Source organism: Gymnogyps californianus, chromosome 19 (assembly GCF_018139145.2).
Source record: "Gymnogyps californianus isolate 813 chromosome 19, ASM1813914v2, whole genome shotgun sequence".
Taxonomy (NCBI): Eukaryota; Metazoa; Chordata; class Aves; order Accipitriformes; family Cathartidae; genus Gymnogyps; species Gymnogyps californianus.
Genome location: NC_059489.1, coordinates 6,457,103 through 6,481,749, shown reverse-complemented (window position 1 = coordinate 6,481,749; position 24,647 = coordinate 6,457,103). Strand labels below are relative to the sequence as shown.

General features: G+C 37.8%; 1 protein-coding gene across 3 annotated transcripts in view; it reads right to left on the bottom strand.

The window, feature by feature from the left end:
• Nucleotides 1-24,647, bottom strand: part of CA10 (carbonic anhydrase 10) — a 207,166-nt gene that overhangs the window by 12,149 nt on the left and 170,370 nt on the right. For all 3 annotated transcript variants that reach the window (XM_050908445.1, XM_050908446.1, XM_050908444.1), the window contains one exon: nt 1,477-1,572. In XM_050908445.1, the coding sequence (XP_050764402.1) occupies nt 1,477-1,572 (96 nt within the window). The remainder of the gene's footprint in view (nt 1-1,476; nt 1,573-24,647) is intronic.

Below are 24,647 nucleotides of genomic sequence, written 5' to 3'. Positions count from 1 at the left end.
TATTCTGTGATGTGGGTTTTTTTATCAGACACTGGATGCTGCTGTTATACATCTAGCATTTATCCAGAATGAAATCAATTTATTTTGAAAATGGAAAACTTCACAAAAAGTTTAATTAAGATTTAGGAAAATAAATGGGCTATTGGGCAGACTGTAATCTAGCTCTGTTTGGCAGGTAGCCTTCAGGAAAACTCAGTTCAGGTTCCATTTTGTGGAAATTCAGATAGAAAAACTTCTAAGTGGAGAAGTAACTAATTACTTTGGACCATTTTAAAATAGAATACATCTTTTCATGCCAGTGAGAGAGGCCTAGAGAAAAATGTGGTGAGGCAGATACTAAATTTTGTTGCTCATTACAAGAGGTGTGCAACTTAGCAAGTACACGAGTGATGCGTTATTCAGACAAAATTGGCATGCTGGGCATTTTGAAGGCTTGCTTCAATTTTATCCTTTTGCGCGAATTCAAGTCAGATTGTTGGGTTGTGATACAATACATTTTGGATGAAAAAAGATAACCTAAATAGCTTTCTTAAATATTAGACCTGTATAAAAGGGCAACTTTCATATCTAATTATTCAATATGCTCTGTGAAATGCATATTTTAATTCTGAGGTTAATGCTTTGTCAGGAACTTTACCTTATGAAATGGGATTAGATAGTACTAAAGGGAATTAATAGATATCCTATATGTAAGGTCTGATGAAGAAAGCTATTTATTTCAGCATGAAGCACTTGTTCAGAAATATATGCTTTTTTAGACTGAGGAAACAGAGATGCATGATAGTAGAATATGAACGTTTGGGGGGAAATGCATTCCTCAAAATGAGAGAAAAGGTTTCTCCAATGTAATTAGGGAGGTTTGAGTAAACTATCAAGTCTTGAGTTCAGTGCTAGATCACTGTAATTTATAGACCTAACTATGCATCCTGAACACAACAGGATGGAGACTAAAATATGATGAAATATTCACGTCTTTCTAGCTCTGTGAAATGGAAGATATTAAGAGTTATACTTTTAATGTTCTTTCAGTTTTGATAGTTTAAGATGTTTTAAATAACATTGTGAGAAAAACTTATTTTGCCGACTTTGAAACATCAGCATGTCTCCAAAGAGCAAACATGCCCTCTTTCCCAGGGCCTCAACCTACTAGGAGAGATTTACTTTTAATTGAATGAATAACATTTCATGAAGAAATACGAAATCTGCAGAATTAGTAACTTTTGTCATAGCCGTTGAAGTGTTACAAGTGATGTTTATGATAAGGATTCCCCCCCCCCCCCCCTTTTCATTTTCCTTACGTTGCATTGTAAATGCTTTGGAGTAGAGATTGTGTGTTCAGTTCCTAGGACGATGCTGTCTCTAGATTCCAGATCAGAGCCTCTAGGTATAATGAGGAGTCTAATTCCTAGATTTACAGCTTGTGGGGAAAAAAGTCCATTGTCTGTGTATTAGGTATTGATAATACTGAATACTTACTTTCATAAATATGGAAACTACCACTAACCCATTAGGACTCTTTGCAGCTTCTGTGACATTTGTGTACAGCTCGTGGTTATAGTGGATTAGTTGAACCTAGAAAACAGGGAAGGGAAAGATTACAATTAAACAGTAGCAAATCATACCATACACTGTTTGCAAATACTCTCTATACGCCAATTGGTTTGTATTAGGATCCTATCTATGCTTAGGATATTTTGTAACAGTGCAATTTTTCAGAGGTTTGCAGCACGCATGATTTTAATAATTTCAGTCACCATCTGGCTCCAACTGGCACAGCACCAGCGTGTTTTCTTCTAAATTGCCAGTAAGTGAATTTACCCACATCAAGTTATGAATTGCACTGCAGGGGTTGACATCATTTCCCTGTTGCAACAGCACTTGCCATGGGCATCAAGTAATCTGTACTTTTCAGCCTCAAGCCAAACACAGAGGAGTCAGGGGTTGAAATATTTGAAGAAACATATGGGATGTGGGTTTGGAACTGTTTAAACCAGCACTTGCAGAATTCAAAATACTAATATTCATTGGCCCCAGATTTTACAACCTCGGTTACAAAAGCTCCTACAGTTAGACACTTACTGTATTATTGTTAACCAGGTTCTCCTTAGCTCCTACAGCTTTCCTTCTGCTTTTTAGTTTTATGATTTGCTGGAACTTTTAAATTATGAAGGCACAGTTTATCTCTCTCCCTGCATATGTAAATACCTTAACCAGAACAACTGTATTTGATTTGTCAGGGATCACTGGACAATGTTACCATTTATATTGCAACTTGTAGCCTCACTTTTTTTAAAGATGAACAACTTTAATGAACTTGTGAGGCAGTTAAATACTTCTAAGAATTTGAAAGGCCAGTTAGCTTTATTTAACTTAAAGATATCTTTCTTGGTTTTCAGATGTCAATTAGAAAAGTAAGGTCATTGTTCTGGCATTTTCAGAATTGCAACAGCCTGATGTTTGTATTTAAAAACCAGGTGTGTCTTCCATGTGCTGGCGTAAGTCTAAAGGCTGTCCACTGAAATTTCTGGACTTGCATACTGTGAACGAAATCAGTATTAACTTGATCTATGTCTGGTATTCTTTTTAACTGTACAAATGGCCAAAGACTAATACTGCCAGTAAAGAAACTTCATCATAGTATGCTTCCCATGTTTATAATCGGGGGGGGGAAAAAAAACACCACCCCAAAAAAACATTGAAATGGGGTTTAGTGCCTGCATTGGTGACTTTGTCTTTCAGATGAATGCAACATCTGGTGCTTCAGTAGTGAATACAATTGCAAGGATTTCTCTGCAAGAATGACCTTCCTATACAATCTGCAGCGCACAATCGAGTTAAAGACAAAGCCTTGCTTTGCCATCCAAATATGTATGTTCATCAATATGTGTACTAGTAGTGATCTGAATTATAACAGCATCTCAATTTGTGTAACCTACACCATTATTATCTCAGTCTATGATAAGTTGAGAAGTAAATGATGCATCCAAACTCTGGGAGTGTTCAGACAGTTCTATTTCCTACACTCTGCCCTGACTGCAGAATGTATTCTTCTTATAAGTAAATTACTCAGAATCAGATCTTATGAGCTTTCCTAATATAAAAATCCACCAAGTATTGTCCTCCCACCCCCCCAATCCCTTAGCGATGCTGTTTTAGTGCTTGGACATTGATGTAAAAAGGGGTAGTGGAAATTCTGGAAGGAAAGAGAATATTGCATTAGTAAGATTAGAAGATCTTTGGCACATAGCTTTACTATTGGCAGCTAACAGTTCACAGACCAAAAAAATAAGGTGAGGGTCATAATTACTGCTATAATGTGTTAATTTCAGTTACTTCTGTCCTGTCTGGATTGGGAACTATTGGTTGACCTTTTTACAATTCACACAGTAGGCATTTTTTAAGGCAAGCAAACAAACCAAACTGGAACGAAAAAGTAAAAATGTCAAAGTAGCCAATGAAGTAATCTACTAAATTCTGACAGCTAGGAAGCAGGATGAATGCAGTATGTTTTCTAAAGGTCTTGTAAAGAATTAATGAGAGCATTTACTCTATGGCACATAGAGGTTATAGGCTCATTAGTCATCACTTTGTGGTACTGCTGAACTTTAACGTCATGGTTCTGGGGACTGTGAACTCACTGAAATTTTTAGGCTTAGTAACATATTTTTCTTTTTATGTGCAACTATTCACACTGGCAACCAAACTAACTTGTGAATTATCAAGGAAATTGTGATGAAATCTGCTTTAGACTAGAATTCCTTCTGTACAAAGTCCCAGAATAACAATGAATTAGATTAACTTAGTTTATTTAACAAACCAAAATGTCTAGTGCAGGAATAGGTAAAAGTAAGGACCAAATTCTCCTTCCACACATGGAAGCCCTGAGTCAATGTCAAACTCTCATTTTTACTGATGGGACTTATGGAAATAAAATTCCTGATGTATATATGACCGCATATAGGATATTTGTCACAGACTCACTGTCAGGACCCTACTGTCCAGTGCAGGTCTAGTCTTGCATAACACATCATATTGCAATGAGTGATATGGGCCTCAGCACATAATAGTGTCCCGGCTCTGTTGGAGACCTCTCTCGATGTCGGAAAGAGACACAATTCACGCTGTGCAAAACTCACACCCAGACTGCAGGCAGTCAATAGGTATTTGTGGGAATGAGTTAACAGACTTGAACTGATTAGAATAGTTATTTCCTTTGCTGATCTATAAATGATCTCTCCACCCCGTATTGCACTGTCTTTGCAATAAAAGTACTTGTCTGAGAACTTTGGCATTCTTTACCAGTGCTTTCAAGCAGTTTTCATTTCAAGTTTCCCATTCCTGCAGGTTTGTATGCCTCTGCCCCATTCCGCCTCTCCTTATCACATCTCAGTTCGGTAATGAACCATTTTGGAGAGTGTGCTTGAGAAATCTTGCTTCGCTATAGTTTGAAAAGATCCCCTTGCCTTGCTAGGCATTATTGTTTCTCAAAGATCCCAGCGCTGAATGAAGACAGACTTTTTTTCTTCTGAAACCTGTCACTTTCTCTGTGTTACAGTTGTATCCTTTCTCCCTGCACCCAAATTAATTTTAAAGCTGTTTCCATGGCACCATGGTTAAATTCATTAGGTTTTTCTTTTCTTTTTTTTTTTAAATGATTGACCATGTAAGGAGACATAATTTTTGAAGCTTCTCATATGGAACAGACTAATTTAGAAAGGTACAAATGAATAAAGATAACTTAGATATAGAATATTACATGCAGGTTATAAAATACAATTCCCTGTTGAATTCCTTCTTTTGAGAATAATTTCTTTAAAGTTGCCTGAAATACCTGTAATCTTAGTCTGTATTAAATATTACTAGAGTCTTCCATGAAGGTGAAGCTACACATAACTAAAGTTGCTCATATGTGAAAATCTCACTTTTTCAAATGATGACATTGCTCTTGTTGTGCTTTGTTTTTAATACAAACTTGCAATGTTGAAAGTACCCTTTGATTCTAGTTTGAGTTTCAGGGCTCAAACACAATACAGAATCTTGTTATAAGCTATTGATTTTCTTTGGAAGATTCCCCCTTTAAGATTAATTTGCCACAGAACAACTGATAGCTCTTTGTTTTCCTCGAGCTATAGAAGTTCTATTTTTCAGGGAGAAGAGGAGAATTAAGATTAATTACTCTTTTAGCTGATGAAAATCCAGAATGTGTCCTTGTTCCATTACCCAAGAATGTGCATTGGACCAGGAGCAGACACAGCACTTTTTAGACACCTGAGGTTGGCGGTGTTGGGAATGTCAGCAGGAGCTGACGACAGTGCATTAGGGGTAATTTACTGAGCACACTCTCCTCAGCCTGGTAGGCTCTGTCTTTGGGGCAAAATAATACAGATAGGCTGATATTATGGCTCATCTTCTGGCCACTGTGGGGAAAATATCTAAATCCCTTTCCCAACACATGTGCATGTGTGTTTACAACGGTAATAACCTGTTCTTTGCCTGTACTTTGATAAAGTTCAGCCCTGTACTCATAGTACTCATATTGTTTGTACTGGTTTTCCTCCGCAATGCGTCTTGTTGTTTTTCTTGATCCTTCACCCAGGTGAAATGTGCATCTTTGGGCAGAGCTAGTAGCAGGAGATTTTCTGTGTGGCATTTCACCAAGGCTCTTTGGCTAAGCAAAAGGAGGCAGTTTGCTGTGTTGATGGTTGCGGGTGCCAAAAATTCCAGGGACTCTTTTCAGCAATCTTTTAGCAATCTTTTTAACTTGGTGTCCTGGTTTCAGCTGGGATAGAGTTAATTTTCTTCTTAGTAGCTGGTACAGTGCTGTGTTTTGGATTTAGTGTGAGAATAATGTTGATAACACACTGATGTTTTAGTTGTTGCTAAGTAGTGCTTATCCTAATTCAAGGACTTTTCAGTTTCCCATGCTCTGCCAGCAAGCAGGTGTGCAAGGAGCTGGGAGGGAGCGTGGCCAGGACAGCTGATCTGAACTAGCCAAAGGGATATTCCATACCATAGGACATCATGCCTAGTATATAAATGGGGGTGGGGAGTTAGCAGGGAGGGGTGGATCGCTGCTTGGGCATCAGTCGGCGGGTGGTGAGCAATTGCATTGGGCATCACTTGTCTTTTCTTGGGTTTTATTTCTTTCTTTTCTGTTATATTCCTTTTCATTACTATTATTATATTTTATTATTGTTAGTATTACATTTTACTTTAGTTATTAAACTGTTCTTATCTCAACCCATGAGTGGGTTTTTTGTTCCCCCCGCCCCCCATGCCCTCCTGATTCTCCTCAGCATCCCACTGGGAGGGAGGAGGAGTGAGGCTGCGTGGTGCTTAGTTGCTGGCTGGGGTTAAACCATGACACGTGGACCAAGACCCTCTGTGAATTACAGAGCTCTGATCTAGTGTGCATGCATAACCCTTTTATACATGTTAGATCACTGTGAGATGTTCTGCTGCAGTGAGACATGGACAAATATGAAACTTGAGGGAATTTAGAGTATCACAGTACTTTACACACAAATGTTTCCATAGTCCTCTTGGGAGTAATGGAATACCCTTTATTCTCACTTGGAAGTGTTATAATTGAGTGCATAAACATTTTGATTTGTAAATGACAAGGGGTCTAAACCATGAAGTGAATGGTAGCAGGGAACAGCTAATCTGTAACAATAATATTTGTATTATGCTGTGCTACCTGATAAACCTGATTGAGAGCAAGCACAAAGCATGTTTCCAGCACAGCACGGAACAAAAGCAAATGAAATTCCTTAAGATGACAAGTTAATGGTTTATTTTGATTCAGAGTCCTTGTAAAAAGTGGCTAAGATATCATTAAGGAAAAAAATTATACATTTTTGTTTATCCAAAGTTTAATAAAAACAGCAAAAGAAATGTAATTTCTGTATGGCAGGTGTCCAGTTAGGAAAATAATTTTAACGAGTTAAAACCTATTAATAACAGGTGATATTCCAGCGTTAAAATATAGCTGCTCCTACAGGTCTTGTAAAACCCTTTGGAAAGAGCAGTAATGTCATATCACCTAAGAGTTATTTAGGGTATTAATTTTGTGGATCTGAACAGGTATGAGATCTGAGGTCCTCACTTTGTGAAAGAAATGAGTTTTTTTTTAAATGTCCCCTGGTTCTAGGATGTGTAATTGTGTGGCTGACAAATACTTTTAGATTTGTCTTAAACTAAATTAAATGTACCTCCTGCTTCTTGGCCGCAAAATGTACTTTACTAGAAATAATGATATGCCTAGGTATTAGCACTTAAACTGCAAATGGTGTCTAACACTTCATTAGACCAGTTGGTAACAAGAACTAACTTGCAATACCTCTGTTCAACAAATGGTGTTCAACAGTGAGCTTTATCCAGGGTTCCCTGGTAAGTAGTTAACACTGTGTGTTATTTTCCGCATATATTATGACTCTCTCTCTCAAAAAAAGAAAAAAGTATCATCGCCTGCTTTAGGTTTAAAGTAGTTATCTCTAGATGCAGACTTACAAATGAAAGGTGAGTGAGAGTCTTAAGCATTCTGGGGCACCTGTTCTAAGATACTCTAACTGGGTGTTTAATAGTACTTCGAAAAGAGATCAGTGAGAACCAGATCTGAAGCAGGACAGCTATTGTGGCTGCTGACTTGGTATCTTACACTGATGAGGCTACTAACAGAGCAAAACATACTTATTCCTTGTTTATATGCAACCATTGCAGCTAGAAAATTTGAAGAATATGACCTGGATGAAGTGTAGAAGATTTTAAAGCATTTCTCTTTAATATTTTTATATGCTCTTATTTCTTTTGTAAGTCTTTAATTCATTGGCAAGTAGGAAAAAAATGCTATTTTAGACAATATTTAGAACTTGACGTTTCTTTTAAGCTTCCACAGGACTACAGTAAGAAGTACAAATTACTAGCTTAAGAGGTCAGACTGGCGGTGCACATCTCAGAATTTGCTATTAGGACTTTTCACCTTTGTGCTAACACCAAAAAATTAAGTAAATGATAGGCTGAAGAAATAAATGCGAAAGGTGATGGATTCCTGCCATGCAAACGCTGCCGGAACTGTTGCAAGTGTCACAATCATTTGTACTCTCTTCTAGATAGTAGGAAACACAATGAAGGAAAAATCCAAATTGAGCCCCAGAGGTACATAGATGTGTCGGTGATGCTGGTTGCTGTGTGACTTTAGGAGAATTTTTGACAGGGCAGTCGTTGCTGAAGCCTTCCACTGCCGATTACTCTAAACGTGGGGTATTTTTGGCTGACCTGCCAGTCAACCACTCCTGTCATTCATTGTTAGCAGATGAGCAAGAGCTGGGTAAACATAAATAAATGACACTGTTCTGCAATTCACTTTGTGTGAGGATCAAAATGAAATCTTAGACTCAAATGTTTAACGTTGATTATGTCTTGGCTGATGCAAAATTTCATTGCCAGCTGTAATTTGGCACTGACCCAATCCATCATCTACAAAAGTTACATCTTAAGAGAGAATGGGGGTAATGCAGGAAAAAAGGCTATTAGATGAGCCTATCATCATTTCTGGATTCGTGCAGGATTTTCTGACTAAACCCTACATTTAAATTGTTTTCTCATTTTAAATACAACAGATGCTCAGACACCATGATGATGAATTCAGTATAAACGCTCCATTTGGGAGATTCAGTTATATAATGGTGCTCTGAGTTTCTGGGAGAATTCTGTATTTCTTTAGCAATCAGTCCAGAAAGCAGCAGAAAATGGTTCCTGCAAGTCAAAAATGTGGTGAAGCAGCAATTGATGCTATTTTTGTTGTTCACTGTGTTACCCTGAGACATTGAGTCAAAAGGACACACGTGCAAGGTCACAGAATGGTGCGACAGAGATGCATTAACAGTTCAAGCCTTCTCTAACAACATGTGATGCCACTACAGCTCTCAGTCTACCTTGCCAAAGTACCATCTGTAGCTACATTTCTGTTCAAAGGGTGGGCATGATGGGCAAGAGCAGACAGAGAAATATCACAGACTGATGAATAAAAGAATGAACAAAAAAGTTAATAGAATTTGGGCTAGTGAAAATCTAATTGTTAATCTAGGCCTTATCCCTTTTGTCCTCATTTTATAATCTAGTAGGAAAAAAAAGGTTAAGCTTAATATACCCTATGTTAACTAACAAGCAAAGAAAAGGTTAGTTGTTAGGATTACAAACCAGAAGCAGAAATAAGGCAATTATCAGTTTTACCTGCTCTCTTGAGTATAGAAGTATATTGCTAGATTAAGAATATCATTTTTCTGTGGCAAAAATGAAGCATGGGATTTTATATTCTTAAAATGACAATAAGGTGTGTATATGAGGAAAGCACAGAATAACATTGAGGATGTACTTTAAGAAGCTATTGGCGTGGCCCGTCTGAGGTTTGTGGAAGTCTTTGTCCAGCCCACTCGGGCAGCAGCTCCTGCCTGCCTACCCGAATGCTCTCTTCTGTTGCCTGATCTCAGCCTGGCACAGGCATCCAGTCTGTCATTACTGCTCCTGCCACGGTGCATGGCTGGGTGACCTCTCCTTCCCACTCCCTGCTGGCAGGTGTAGGATGGGAGAAGAACTTGGCACAAGACGTGTGGAAATTGGCTGCTCTTGCAGGGAGAAGAAGAAAGGGAGGTGGTCTGCTTGCCCTTTGGGAAGGGAAAGTGGCGCATAAATGTGGAGGATGGACACATGCACTTGGTGAGATGAGACTTTCTGTTTTAAACCAATGGAATTGCAAAATATTAGTGGTATATCCATTGAAAGTTAAATGTGAAAACACACACAGGGTCTCGTGGGATCTTTCTGAATGATTTATTGACACATGCTTTTCTCTCAAGAGTCTCCTTCCCCTTTAGTGATTGGGTTGCTCACCTATGACTTAAGAAAATTGTGTTCAATTGCCCCTCTGCCCTTAAGCAAATCTTCCTACCATTTCTGCCCAGCTTGCCATCTTGGACATGGGAATAGCTGCACTTCTCCGGTAACAATGTTGAGAGATGTTCAGATTCTCCAACACATTAACGGTGTTGGACAAAGCATCTAGATCATGAATGTCATGTTATGAAGTTCAATTTGTGTTATTGATCCATGATAATTTGTGACACATTACCCATAAAAGGTGCAAAAAGAAGCTCAGAATAGTTTTGGCAGGAGACTGTGGGACACTTGGATTTCCAGCACCTTAAAGAGTGATAATAGGGAAACATTTAAAGCCTGATAAAAGAGGAAAAGAATTTGAAGTGGATATAATTGCTAGTGATTGTAGCGTTAAATCTTTGAATGTAAGTTGAGGGCTCAAACACAGAAAAGTTTGAGGAAGCCCAGCTTGACTCAAAATAGCCAAAAGCATTTCTGGAATGAATGTTTCATTGAATTATTGAGGGTCCTTTAGAATATGCTGTGGTAGATGAGATGATATATTACAGTCAAATTTTTAGCAATCTTATGAAGAAATTTCACACCAGGATTTCCTGTTTAAGGTGCAGTGTCAGAGACTGAGAGGAAAGAAGGCACAGATCTATCCTGCAGGCAGAAAATAAGGGGGGGTGTGGTTGTTTAAGAATATCCTGGAAGCTTCTTTTAAAGCTAAGGGAAGTACAACTTCCTTTTATTGTTTATGTAAATTGCATAAGAGACAGTTTCACATTTGTAGTTTAAAAGGTAAGTTTGAAGTTGAGAAATAATGAGCACAGACAAAACAAGAGGACATGAATTATCTAAGAATATGAGATAGTACAGCTTAAGGCAGACAACTATAAAATTGTTTCTAAATGAATTGAGTGGCATTACACTCAGCAGGAAAGATAACTGACGCTTAGAAGTCATAACTAAGCCAGTCATCTTTTATAAACTAAGCCTTTTAGCTCTATCTGCAGATTTGATGAAAGAAAGTAGGATATTGGCAAACACTACTCAACAAATGCAGTACAGCATAAATTAAAAGAGCATGACATTACACACAGCAGCATTTGTTTATCATAAGAACACATTCTTCTGGGTACCTTGTAAAGGGCACTGAAAATTGCCACATGGTAAGAGCAGTTCAGTACAGCCACACAACTGCAGATTAGTGCCATTTACAAACAAACAGAGGAAGATGATGATCACAGAAGCCTTTCCAGTAGCCTTAATTATACCGCGGTTGGCTGAAGTTCAAGGATCTAACAGTGGTTTTCTTTGTTAAAGGTATTCTCTGCAATTTCCTGTTTTATATCATCCCTCAAAGCTGCTTCCCTACATCCCCAACAAATAAATGTTTCAGCTTCATATAGACAAGAGAAGAACCCCTCCTCTTCCATTTGTTTCAGAAACTTTCTAACTGTATATTTCAGTGCAGTAGAAACCTTTTCCTAACTCATTGGTAACTGTTGCCCAGACTAGCTAAACACCAATGACGTCTGCTTCACAGTTTGTCTTGTCCGTATAATGCGAATGCTTAAAAACAAGAAACCATCTGAAAATCCTATCTAAACATTAGGAGGCAACGCTGAGAGTTACCTTTGCGAGTGTGCCCCAAAATTACACTTGTATTCACAAGTTTTTAAAGTTAATAAGTGAAGGTCAGTGAAAAATAATGACAACCAACTGCAACTCCAACAGAAATACGGTACCTGCCATGTCTCTGTGAGCTGTTTGAGTGGTGAGATGTGAATATTGAACAGACACAAGAGCGAAGAAAATCAGTATATGCAGACAGCCTCATTGTAAAAAAGTGAATAGCACTTCAGTTAGGAATTAGACCGAGGGACAAATGAGCAGAGGGTGAAGCCATGGTGCATCATCTCTAACCTTAAATGCAGATCTGCGTAATGGTATTTGAGGTTTGTGGAATGGAGATTCCTGAGCACAGAGTGCTTTGGGGATCCTGTGTGTGAGTGTTCATGATATAATCTGGCTCGTTATAAATCTGGAATCTTTTAGCTGGTAATTCAGCTCTTCACTGGAAAAGGTGGTGAGTGTAGCAACAGCAGTTCAGATCAGCAATGCAAGTGTTTTACATGTCTGTCTGTAAAACATAGATGAGTCCAGAGTCCCTTCAGTACTCAAAATATGCCTCTTGGACATGATGGTGGTGAAAGGGGCAGCAGTAAAGTCACACTTGCAATTTGTATCAGCAGGTTTTCTACATCAGACAACAGAAGTCAAAGTTGTTGTTTTTCCCATTAGAAAACACAGTCTGTATTCATTTGCAGGTTAATTTACGTAGCTGAAATGCTGAAAATAATGTCATGGAAATACCTGAAATGCCAAACAGATATTTTTCCATAATGAAAGAAAACCAGGGAATGTGCCGTGCTCCAAAATGCTGAACTCCTGAAGAAATCTTTAGTCTGTTGGACATTCTGCAATTAGAAGAGGTGAATTTGGGTGATGATCCAATTAAAGTCTTTGAAATTTGTTTTGTCCACATAGTAAACTATTTTCTGCTGGCAAAAAGCCTGGCCTTCAGAATGTTTCTGCCTGCCATGCAAATACCACACTCTATTTAATTCTTGCTGCTTCCAGTTCCCACTGGAAGAGCTATAGACCCCTGGAATACTAACTGAATGGGGATCTGCAGTGTCACTTCCGTGGGGGATTAATGTCTGAATGAAGTGGGGGATTGTGAGAGGTACAGCTGCAGCTCTGCAACAACCGGCTTTCAACTTGCCTCATCACAGCACTAGTTCCTTTAGTGGCGTTACTGATCATACGTGAGGAGGGGAGGCAGAGAGCAGTAGATGGTGCCTGCCCCTCTCCCATCCCCGACAGCAGCCATCTCCACCTGCCAAAACACCCTTGGGAGGATGGTTGTTGTAAAGAGTGAATTGTGGCTCCTGCTTTCCCCGTGTAGTTAGGGAGCTGTGTGCTCACAGTGCGACTGTAATGCTGGGCTGTGGCAAATACTGTGGTTAGCTTTGAATTCATGCCTATCTCATAAAATCATGCAAATATTTACAAATGTTGGTGCACAGTGACTGGAATGGTATTGCTCTTTGTTATATGTGCAAGAAAAGATCATTTAATACAAGCAATGTCTCCTGTGGGTTTTGTCTTATTTTTCCCCCATGAAATTACTATTCATAAATTCAATCAACTGTAGTTTCTTCAGTTAGTCCTAATGTTGTGCCTGCCACCTCTTCCTTTAATTTCTTTGTTACGTACATTATCCTGTGGTATAGCTCTTGCACAGCGAAAGAGAACCTTTCTCTTAGTGCACAGATGAAATGGAGCTGAAAATTACAGCAGATAAAAATCCAGCTCTTTGAACTGTAATGTTAAGAACTCTTCAACCAAAGTAGGCACCTAATTGAAGATAACGTTGACTCTACATATTACCTTATTACTTTGTCAAGCTTACATCATTAAGCATGTATTTGATTTCATTATACTGCAGTAAACAATTTGTTGTTGTGGTAAGATACGCTGGTTTGTAATGTCTGTAGGCAAAGTTGCATTATACTTTAGATGCAGATAGTGCTGTCTTTAGATTTTGAGTTATGAAGCAACAGTGTAATTACACTATTACCTTGCTAAAACATCTAATTATTTGTCAATGATGTGAAAACCTGAGAACTTAAATGTGAGAAATTATAATACGAATGTAGCTATTATTTTTTTCATTGGCACTTCAACAATATCAATTTGCTAGGCTGTTGTGAGGAAAGGATACCATATAAAATTATGATAATGGGGACTGTATCACTAAAATGGTATCTAATAAAAGATTGATTTCTGATTTTAATAAGTGTAGTATATATGCAAAGTATGTGTTTAGTTTTATAATTCATTTAAATACATATGATTAAGTTTTACTGCATAACAAATTATGTGCTACTATTACTCTAGCCTTTGCAAAGTCTATTATTGGAAGTTTAAAGGGAGACACATAGATAGAAAAAAGGTAAAGGAAAAAGCTAGTTCTTCCTACTTTTAAAAAAAATGTCATTGAACTGCGAGCCCAGTTTAAAGTCAGAATTCTGTCTCCAGTGTTCCCTGATCTCCTCAAGCACAGAAGTTCCTGAATTCTATTAAAAATTGCTGGTTTCTCAGCAAACAGCATGAAAAGTTTTTCCTGGGAGAAAGGTTTTAATAATTAAAATTAGTCAATACTGAAGCGCAGGAGATTATTTGATCTTGTTCAGAAGCTGACGCTTTCCAGAAGGGAAAAAAAATGCAATCTCTCTAATAAATCACTTTGTGCAGAACTGGGAGTCAAGTAGAAAAAATTTGCTGCAGAAGAAAAGAGGGCAACTCACCAGGGAAATAGGTTTGCTCAAAATAATTGTGAGTTTGAACATCAAGGTTGAGATTTTTAGGACATTTCCAGAAAAAAATCTGTAAGACTCTCAGGATGAGATGTAAAAATGCATTTGTTAGTACTTCAGGGCATTACATCTCTCAAACACATTATACAAAGTTGCTGTTGGCTTTTGTGCTCCAGTCCAAATTTCAGTTTGTCTACTTTTCCCCTCTAATTTCAACTAAACTCAGCTGTTTTATCAAGTCAGTCTATATTTCTGCGCAGAACTGAGGATGTCTACCTTCATTTAATAGACTTAAATTTTGCTCCAGTAGCCCCTGTCAACTTTGGTTACTGCCAGCAGATGAAAAGATGAAATCAGAAACATGCTAGTGGATGAACGTGCCCAGCACAGACTGGATTCCCTTTGAGTCATGCTCTTTTTCAGACTTTCCTCTAATGACGCCCGTGCCACCTAAGTCGATGACATTTTCCTTGCCCATATTCAGACCCATGTATTCCCCTACTTTTATGAGCACCAAACCTCTCCCCTGCCCTTTTCTGTCCTGTTTCTTCCTGTCACTTAAAATCTGTCATTCTTCTAATGTTAGCACTGCTATCCAGCTGTGCCATTCCTCACTGTGCATTTCCTAGAGAAGCAAAATAGTCCTTAAATATACCCTAGTTTCCTTTCGCAGTGGTGTTCAGAGGTTAGTGAATATATGTCTGAAACCAGACTGCTGCTTTTTCAAGGGGCCATCCCAGTGGGAAAGGGCTGCTGTCTGCATCATTCTGAGGATGTCACAGGTTGCTCTTGCAAGTGTTTCTGAAAGCACAGAAAAATAAGTTCAGATGCTCTGGCAGGTTACAGTACCGCACCTTTTCTTTGTACTGCCAAATTGTGTCTTTGCATTATGTTTTGTAGCTTTGATGTTGCATAATTAGAATCACTAAATTTCAGAAATGCAGAAGTTCCCAAATGTCACATTTACTTAACTGTGTTTTAAAAATATTATTCTATAGCTTTTTATCATATGAGGAGGGCAACATTAATGTACAACCTAAATGTACAGAGTGATGCTGCAATTCAGCAGAATTGATGTTGTGGCTGAAAAAAACCCCAACCTTCTGAATTATTTTGACTTGTTTGATTCACCCTGTTTGATCTCTCTCTGTGGCAGAGCAGATGAGAAAGCGGAGAGGGAGGCAGAGAGAGACTGTATGGGCAAGCAAACTAATGGATGCACAACCAATTTTTCCGTTCCCATTTCCCAACTTTGGAGCACTAAACTTTTACTTTCTGTAATTTTTTAGCAAAGGTTATTCTGTGTTATCTGAAGCACTACAAAGTACATATGCTGTTTGTATAAAAAAAGACAACACAAGAACTGCCTTTAACATAGAACATAGCTGGGAGAACACACAGGCTAAATCTGCTCGTACTCTGCACAGGATGTGAAAGTACTGTATTTGTGCTTCTGATTAATGATTTGATGTCCTTATTATCTTTGCTAGAACTTCTAAGTTTTTAGCAAGGAGCAATAGAACAGAACTTATTTTTTTAGCACCTTTCACGCTCCTGCTGTACTTCACAAGTAAAGTATTCAATATGCAGTAGTAGAGGAACACCTTGGAGTTGGGGCCTGGCATCTGGCAACCATCACACATCCTCCTGATATCAAGGGGAGTTTCATGGGTGGAACAGGGACAAGTTATTATGCAGGCCGAGAAGATCAGCAGTAGCTTGCTCACAGCTCTGTGCAGTTTTATTCACTCATACTTACACTGTTCTCAGCCAACTGAAAGTCTGGTAAATAAACAATTTCATAATGGACAAAAATAGATCTACTTTGACAATGTAATTCCTACTACTTAAAAAGACCCAGATAAAACACTATGGTCCCTTTGGCTGAGGTTCAATTACACGTCACTGTTGCAGAGTAGATGAGACAACGTTATGTGAGTGATGCTATTGAATTGCTCAATTGCCAATGACTTCTGCAGTATCTGCTTGTATTTTCCAGGAACTCTGTTTCAGCAAAGTACCTTTGACCATGCAGGTCCATCTATATTACAAAAACAAGCTCTAATCTCAGTACAGACAAAACTTTAGAGCAAACAAAAGTACGAATGAGGATGCTGCTGCCATGACAAACTCATCTGCAGTCAATGAGCCAAACAGATCAAAGACGGGGCAACCAGCAGCTGGGGTTCTGTCAGCTCCTCAGATGCTCGTTTCCTTCTGGTTCCCCTACTGTTAATAACAAATGGGGAGAAGGGTAAAACTACTAGCAGCAATAAAAACAAAAAAGACTTGAACAATTCTACAGTACAATCTACCTAAAGCAGGAGCTGCTCACATTGCTTCAGAATAGGAGGAGGAGGAAAATTTTCCATGAATCAAAACGCGGAAGACAGCTTCTTAAGAAACAAAGGAAAATATTTTCATCTAGCCAACTATTAATAGTGGATCATTCATTCAAAACAGCTCAGCGTTCAATTGCTGCTGTTTTTGTCTCATACATACATATAGAGATAGATATATAGTTTGTAGCTCTCGCTGGGCTGACCACTCTAGAAAAGTTGGCCCAAAAACTTGAAAGCTGATGCATCGCAGCAGGTCACAGACTTTGGATTACAAAGGCTATGCTGCTCTTTCTCAAGTTATTGGCGATAGTTTTACTGTCTGCAGCTGGAGGTGTGCACACAGCCATACATGGCTTTTTTATTTTTACACCTAGTGCCACTGCTGTAAATTAGATTTCCAATATGAATTAAAATTACAAGGGAAGCCTATCATTGTTTTGCTGTTGCTATATAGTGCTGTTTGTTTTGTAGAAACTGGTAAGGCTCTACTTTCTGCACAGATGAATGGTGTAAGTAACGCATACAAATGAAATGTGTGCATGTTAAGGATAAATTGCTTTGTTTGCTTCATTAACAGCAATTTGATAAACAGTTATTCAGTTACAGATCTACTGATTAGAATCAATCAACATCTCAAAGTTTGAAGACTGTCAAAATAATTAAATGGTTCGATAAATCTGAGACTATACATCCAGAGAAAAATTACTATATATTTTAGAGACATTTTAAAAGATATTTACCGTATCACCATTCCATGAACTTTGAGGATACATTTTGTAAACTATTTTCACTGCTTCATTGACTTTTAATATTGTCAATGCTTACAGCTCTACTGCAATTCAGAAGAAAGTATTTTGACATTTACTTAGCTTGGCATATTTATTATACTACAGTCTTCTCTATTTAGCATTATTTTTATCAGCGTCTTTTGCTATATTTACATTAAAGTTTGGAACTTTAAAAAGTAGCTGGTAAGAGACAGGTTCAGGTATAGATGATAAAAGATTTTCTGGGTGGCAGAATATTGTGCATATATAATGGGAAATTCATGATTGTCCTTTAATATAATTGGATGTTGTAGTCTGTGCAGTGCAGTGTGTATTGAGATGATTAACTTTCGCTATAGAAATCACAATGACAAGACCTGTCTATTTGAGATATCCATCTACCACTGTGAATGAATCTTGAGAAATCAGGTGGCCAAAATTTCCAGGATTTTGAAAACACTATGAAATCTCGTGTTCTGGTCTTCACCGCGCGATGGTCTTGTCATGACTGCAGTTGACTCAACCTCTCTGTCTCAGTCTACCCATTTGTAAAATCGGCAAAATAATTACGCTGCAAGGTAATTGATAGTTAATGGGGAATGTGTTAATGACCGTAAAGCATTTGACAAAAAGCATTACAAGGGCTATCATTAGTGTCTGGTGTGAGCAGCTATCAGCAGTTCTGAATATCTAAGGGGACCACGACATGACCGCTTCCAAACACTGGACATGTCTGAATTAGGTTTTTGGTTCAGGCCCAACTCTAAACAAAACAACGAACTAAAAGGAGACAGATGGTCTCTTCCAGCTCTTCATTGCACTTTTATTTTTCTCTTTGCAAACATTAAAGGACAGATTTTCAGCTGATATAAGATGATACAGCTCAGTAATTCTGTTGGTTTTCTAAAATTCCTTATTTTAATTTTTTTTTATTTTAAATGATATATGTCTTTAGATTTAATAATGGTCGTTCACTTTGAGTTATAAGCTGCCACTCTCAGAGCACAAAATAAGGCATACCATCTAGCAGTACACAGGTAAAATCGATCTACTTCAAGCTGCCCAGAGATTGTTTGATGATCACAACCAAAATATTGATGCGTTTACAAGATCATTTGAAAGACGGATGGCATCACAAAACTGATGTGTTCTTCTGTGCTAGTAAAGAAGTCTATGTCTTTTTAAAAATTCTAATCACTTGGTAATTTCTACAATATTAGCAATTTCTAGATACTTTATTATTTGGTAATACCTTATGTACGTCAAATAAAAAATGAATGTGAAATTCATATATAAGACCACAGTGGAGCCAAAACACTTTAAATTTAGATGGATTTAAATAATTTAAATCCTAGGGGTATTGCATCTTGCTCTCCTTGTATTGTGACCCACTGTATTGTGCTCCTGACAGTAACAACTGTACTGTAAACACACATCCTACCTTAGTTTACATTTGTTGGCATGCCCATGGTTTCACTTATTTCAATGGGGCGGTTAATGCATATGAAGATTTGTGGAGATAGACCCCAAAGGCGCTGCCTGAAAGCTCAGAATTCTAACAAAAGGTTTCCAACTTTCTTTGAAGTATTCATTCCCAGTACTGAGTATATCTAAAAAGTAGGTATGTGTTTTCAAATAGGCCACAGGAAAAAGGCTTTTGGAACTTCGGATACTGATTTTTTTTTTTTTTTTTTTTTAACCGTGCCGTTTTTCCTTTCATCATTTTCCTGGATTTCTAAAAGAAAATCCTGTGAGAATGAAACAGACATTCATTAGATATCTGGAAGAATAAGGGTGATTTTTTTTTTTTTTTCCCCTAATTAACTGCCCCAGGGAATAGCTCTACCAGTTAGGAGGAATAACAGTTCCTCTATTGTGCCTTTTGTGACTTAGGAACGGTAGATAGGGAGGCTCTAAGCTACAAATCAAACAGTGAAAATCCTCTTAACTGAACACACCCTTGGGCTTCACACAGAATAAGGCCTTACACTAATCATAAGCAGAACTAGTTGGGATTTTTTTTTTTTTTGCTGAAACAGGGTTTTGCTGGAAAATGCTTACGTCTCAAAACCGAAGTACCTCGTGGAGGGAACTTGATTTCAAAGAAATTTTGCTGAAACACAAGCAGAGGCTATCGGAAGCGTCCCTGATTTCCTGCCAGTTTGTCTTGTGACTTAGCCAAGAGCCTGGAGACCCGATGTCTTCATCACTCTAGGTTACCTTACAGTAATTTGTTGGTTTTCCTGTGATGTCCCTCCCCTCTGCAGGGCTGTGTATAAAGTTTTGTTTGTGGGTACAGGCAGATTGTCAAAGGGACAATCTGCGTACCTAGAGCACAGGAGCTTTAAGATTCCTGTAGAGAACTCTGCCTTAAACCACAACTCCTAGGGTTAGGCTGTAATTTGCAGCCTTGGGTGTGCATGGAACTACTCCTGTTTGATGCCTCTCTTATGGCACTAATCATATCTAAAGCAGGAATGATCAGGGATGGATCGTAATGTTTAAAACCACAGCAGCACCATTCTCCCGAGCTTGTGCATTAACCACCTCACTGCGACCACTGCTCTGAAGGTAAAAATGGAACAGAATGTGCCAAAATCTAGCTTAACTGGAGCAATCTTGGTGTAGTAATTTGTATTTCAGGTAAAACTGGCTCCAAGGATCAATGCCACAATGCTCTTTGGAAACAATCTACAAACCCCAAAGCCACAAAGTAATTTCACAATACGCAGAATTGGGACCAGAGCTCTGACTGTCTCTTTATTAGTTTCTATCTTTGAAGTATAGGTGTGTCCTGCTAAAGGAATGTGTGGTAAAGAGGGCTTAAGGTTTCACCCATGATGAATTGTTCTGTAAATACTTTATGTATTTTTAATTATGCTTTTATTGGTAGCATATTTTTATTATATTTTATTGACCCTTTCCTGTTTTTATGTGAAGAGAGCAAGTAACAAACACTAACCTGTCTTCTCTCAAAGCACTTGACAGTTGTACACTTAGTACTAAATCATCTTTTATCCTTTTCTGAATCAGAATTCTTTATTTTAGAGAAGTATGCTAATTCATCATTGATGTATATTACCATAAGCTTTTTTGTTCTCTCAAAAAAAGAAAAAAAGGATGAAGGTTTGTTTCTTGCTTCTTCTGGAGAATCTTAGCAGAACCACAATTTGAAAACTATGCTCCTCTACTGCTTTATACAATGAATTTTAGTGCAGTGAAATGTACTGCATTGATAGCTTGGTGAATTGGAGCAGGAGGAAGAAACTTCTGCCTACACAACCTCACCAGAGTATTTCAAACTTATATGGTATGAAGCAAAAAAGCAGCAGGTAATGAGAATTGAGTGGCTGAGCTCCTGTAGCTATGGATGCTGTAAGATTAAGTCCTGTATAAGCATGAAAAACAATGGGCCCCTCAGGACCATACCTACATGCTGTGCTTTGGACATAGACTTCGAAGTATCAGACTAGGTTGGAGATGCTGTATAGGATTGATAGCTCAGTCCTTGATCACTTTGTGCTTAGATTGTCAGAGGAAATGGGAAAGAAATTGCTAAAGGTGAAAAGAGCAACAATTCACATAACAAAATATGCCAGATGTATGCTGTTCACATTGAATATGCCTTGAAAAATAATAATTTAAAAAAAAAATCTATTTTTTTATTCATAGGAATTATGCATTTGAGAGAATGTGACAGCTGTTTCTGACCAGTCCTATACTGAAGGTTAAGCAGATTAAGACTGTGTTGCCAGCTGGTTCTGTTATTAGCAGAATTTTCAGGGACTAGATGACAGTAGCATGTTCATATTTTGATAAGAAAGAGTAAATAAAACTTGAGATGATGGGAAGAGATGGACAGTAATGTACTTGCCCTTTCTAGCTAAAATCCAGAACTCCCTTTGCCTTTGATAGAACTTTCAGAGTAATAACTTGTATATGGTGCTTTTCTAATGTGCCTATGGCAAATCGTCAGTTAGAAAATGTTTTCATGGCAGTTAAAAAAACCACCAACCAAACTACTGAAAAGTAACTGAATAGAATGAATTAATTTCTACTGAGTTTTAAACCAGCAAATCTTAGCAGATGTGTGCAGTAATGTCCAGTTAGTTTATACAGAGATAAGAGTGCAGACAGATAAAGGTGAGAGATTAAAAGATAAATGGAAAGACAATGGACTTTGAAGAAATGTGGTTTAACCTTGTCAATTCTAATTCTCCACAGTGTTAACACTGATGCTATTGTGCCTACTATCACTCATATGCTATTTTAAAGGTAGATATGCCTGAGAAACTGATCTAATTGTAATAATTTTAGAAAGACATGCTTATGAAATGATAATGAAAACTTAAGTTTGCTTCCCTTTATTGTTTGTAAAATATCCTAATCCATTATCTATCACAATTTTGTCTAAAGAAAACAAGATTTAGAAGTATTTCCTTCTCGGTCTTTATTGAAAGTATCAATTACCTAGATGGTTAAAGTAAAATACCTCAAATTTAAAGTATTTTGACTTTCTGGGAGGCAGTGTATGCCTGTGTGCTTTTAATTAAGGGAAGGTCTACAGTGATCGTGGAAGGTCAAGTCAGTATGCTAAATGAAAACTGTAACTCTGTAACCTCACAGCGTTCCCTGAAAATGTAATAAAAAGGCAGCTAGAATTGACATGATTTAGCTGGCTTTTTACTAAGATACTAAAATGCCTCAGAAGAAACTATTAAACATAAGGTAAGGGACAAAGACCTAACAAAGGAGTACCTGAAGCTACAGAAATAAACTGAAGGTCAGAGAGCTAATGGTAAGGGTTCACAGCTGCCACTGTGTATTAGAAAACAGTAATTATTATCAGGGAGGAGGGAGACTTCTGAGCTGGAGCTCCTCCTGGGCTAATTCAGTCCTAGGAGGATGTGGTCCCCTCCACCATTCAGGTCCCAAGTCACAGCAACCAGAGCATCCACGTAGGATGTAGAAGACCTTTCATGCTATCTTGGCTTCCTCCTTTGCCCGATTTGGACATGCGTATGAGCCAGGACTCCTGCCTCCCACAAGAGGCCTTTACCAAGTTTAGACGGTTCAAAATCAGGGTCACATTTGCTGTCTGAAGCTCTTCCATTTGTACAGAGTAACAAAAACTACTGAAGAAGACAGCTTCCACAGTGAATCCCCACTCTCTGGGCTATAAGGGCCATGCTTGCTCTCAGAACTAGTTGGTTTTGACTCCACTTAGGCATTAAATAAGTTGTTGCAATCAAGACATATGTGGCTGTGTGAGTGCTCAGCACCAAACATGCAAGCCGCTGAGGAACTTCACTGTGTTTGCTGGTGATGGATCAGCATCTTGAAAGTGTTGTGTCTCATCTGTTATTAACTCTAGATTCTCCTGTTTATGATCTGATTGCCAGCGTTCATCCTCCAGCACACAGGCGGTATCAGTTAAGAGAGACTGGGCTAAAAGGGTATTATGTTTTTTTGCAGTCTGATGTCCATGGTTAGTATATAAATAACAAATCATACAGTGTTACCTCAGACAAAAGTCCATTGCTTTCATGAGAGTTTTGTTCAGGGTAATGTTTACAGTAATTGCTCACTGTTTTTTTAATTGTTTTGGTAAATTGCAAAGATGATAAAAATTCACATATGCTTGCTTTTTATTTTCTTCTGTGGTTGTCCATAATAGCTGCAAGAGCTTTTGCATAAGAAGTTAGTCTGATTCCTCCTTTCTCTGGATGTTACATTAAACATATATGGGAAAAAAGTTAAAATTTACAAGAAGTGTAATGGAAAAATCATTACCAAGTAACATAAACCCATTTCAAAATGAGCGTATTTTTTTGGCTGCAGAGGTAAATTACTCTTTAATTAAAGAAGAACCATCACGTAGCAAGTAAAGTCACCCCAAGCAAATGATAATAATTTGGAATGAGGCAAAGCAAATACTTCATAAGTGACACTGGAGGTTTAGAGTGCTGAATGTTTTAGTGTCCCAGTGGTTTAAAAGAGCAAATCCTACAGCTGCTACTCTAAGCAGAAAAACTCCACCTTATTGCTGGATTTTAAAATTGAGGCACCAAAGGGATTTAGATTATAGTCGGTGACAGACTGTGCTCTCAGTACATTGACACTCTCTTCTACTCCCTCCTCCCCCCCAAGAGAACAGTTGGTAACTGAAAAGTAAACATGTGCAAAAATATATTTATTATATTGTTTCACTCAGTATCTAAGAAATTCAGTGTTTATTATTCTATGCAGCAGATATTTTGCTGTGTCACATGCTACATTAATATAAGCTGACATTGTTATAGAGCTTGCAATTTGTTTGGACAGCTCCTACCATTCTGCTAATGGGTGGATAGTTTAGAAGATTCAGAAAAGTAGTTTCCAAAGAAGGAAAGTTTTCTGGCAAGGAACACCCACATATGTGTAGATAATGAAAAAGATGGAGAAAAAAAAAAACCAACTACCCCTCTAAAAATCTGCCTGTACAGTTTCTTAAATTTCAGTATATAGCAGACAGTATCTATGGAGCTTGTTTCACAAAATCTCCAGAGGGCAATATACAGAAGCAAAAAATACTGGGCCTCAGAAATGGAGCTCCTTGTATCAAGCACCTAGAATTTCCTATGCAGAATCCAGGAAGAATAACGTGCTTCGGTAAAACATTGAGAAATCCAGGGAATTTGGATGCTCTCAGACTTAGATAAGCAAAATATTTGCAGAAACATTTCTGATTCTTGCTATAACTGACTTGAGAGTAGAAGTCCTATTGCATGTCAGTGGAAATAATGAAGAGAACTTCAATGCCATGTAGCAGCTGGTACCCTAACTTCAACAGCCTTTCATTCATTGCTTTAAGAATAACTCTCTTAAACATTATATACAAAATTTTCAAATACTTAAGTATTTAACAATGCTTTCTAGAAATCAATTAATAATCTACAGAAATCGGGTGATTTCTGTATCATTTGTTGTCTGAAATGTTAACATATTCAATTATTCCAGAAAGACTTAATGCAATTTGTTTCCGGCAATTTTACCAGGTCTAAATAATCAAAATGACAACACACTAAAATACTTCTGTAAAGGTCCTTCATTTATTTGATGTGACAGTGAACCGTAATTTTTCACCTGCGATGACTACACAAATACCTCAGTAATCTGATAAAATGAAAAAGTGCAAGCCTAAAAAAAAATCAAAATCCTGCTCAGATACCTGAAATCTAGTCTCAAATTTTATAAGTGGTTAAGCACTTGTTCCAAAGCATCATTCAAAC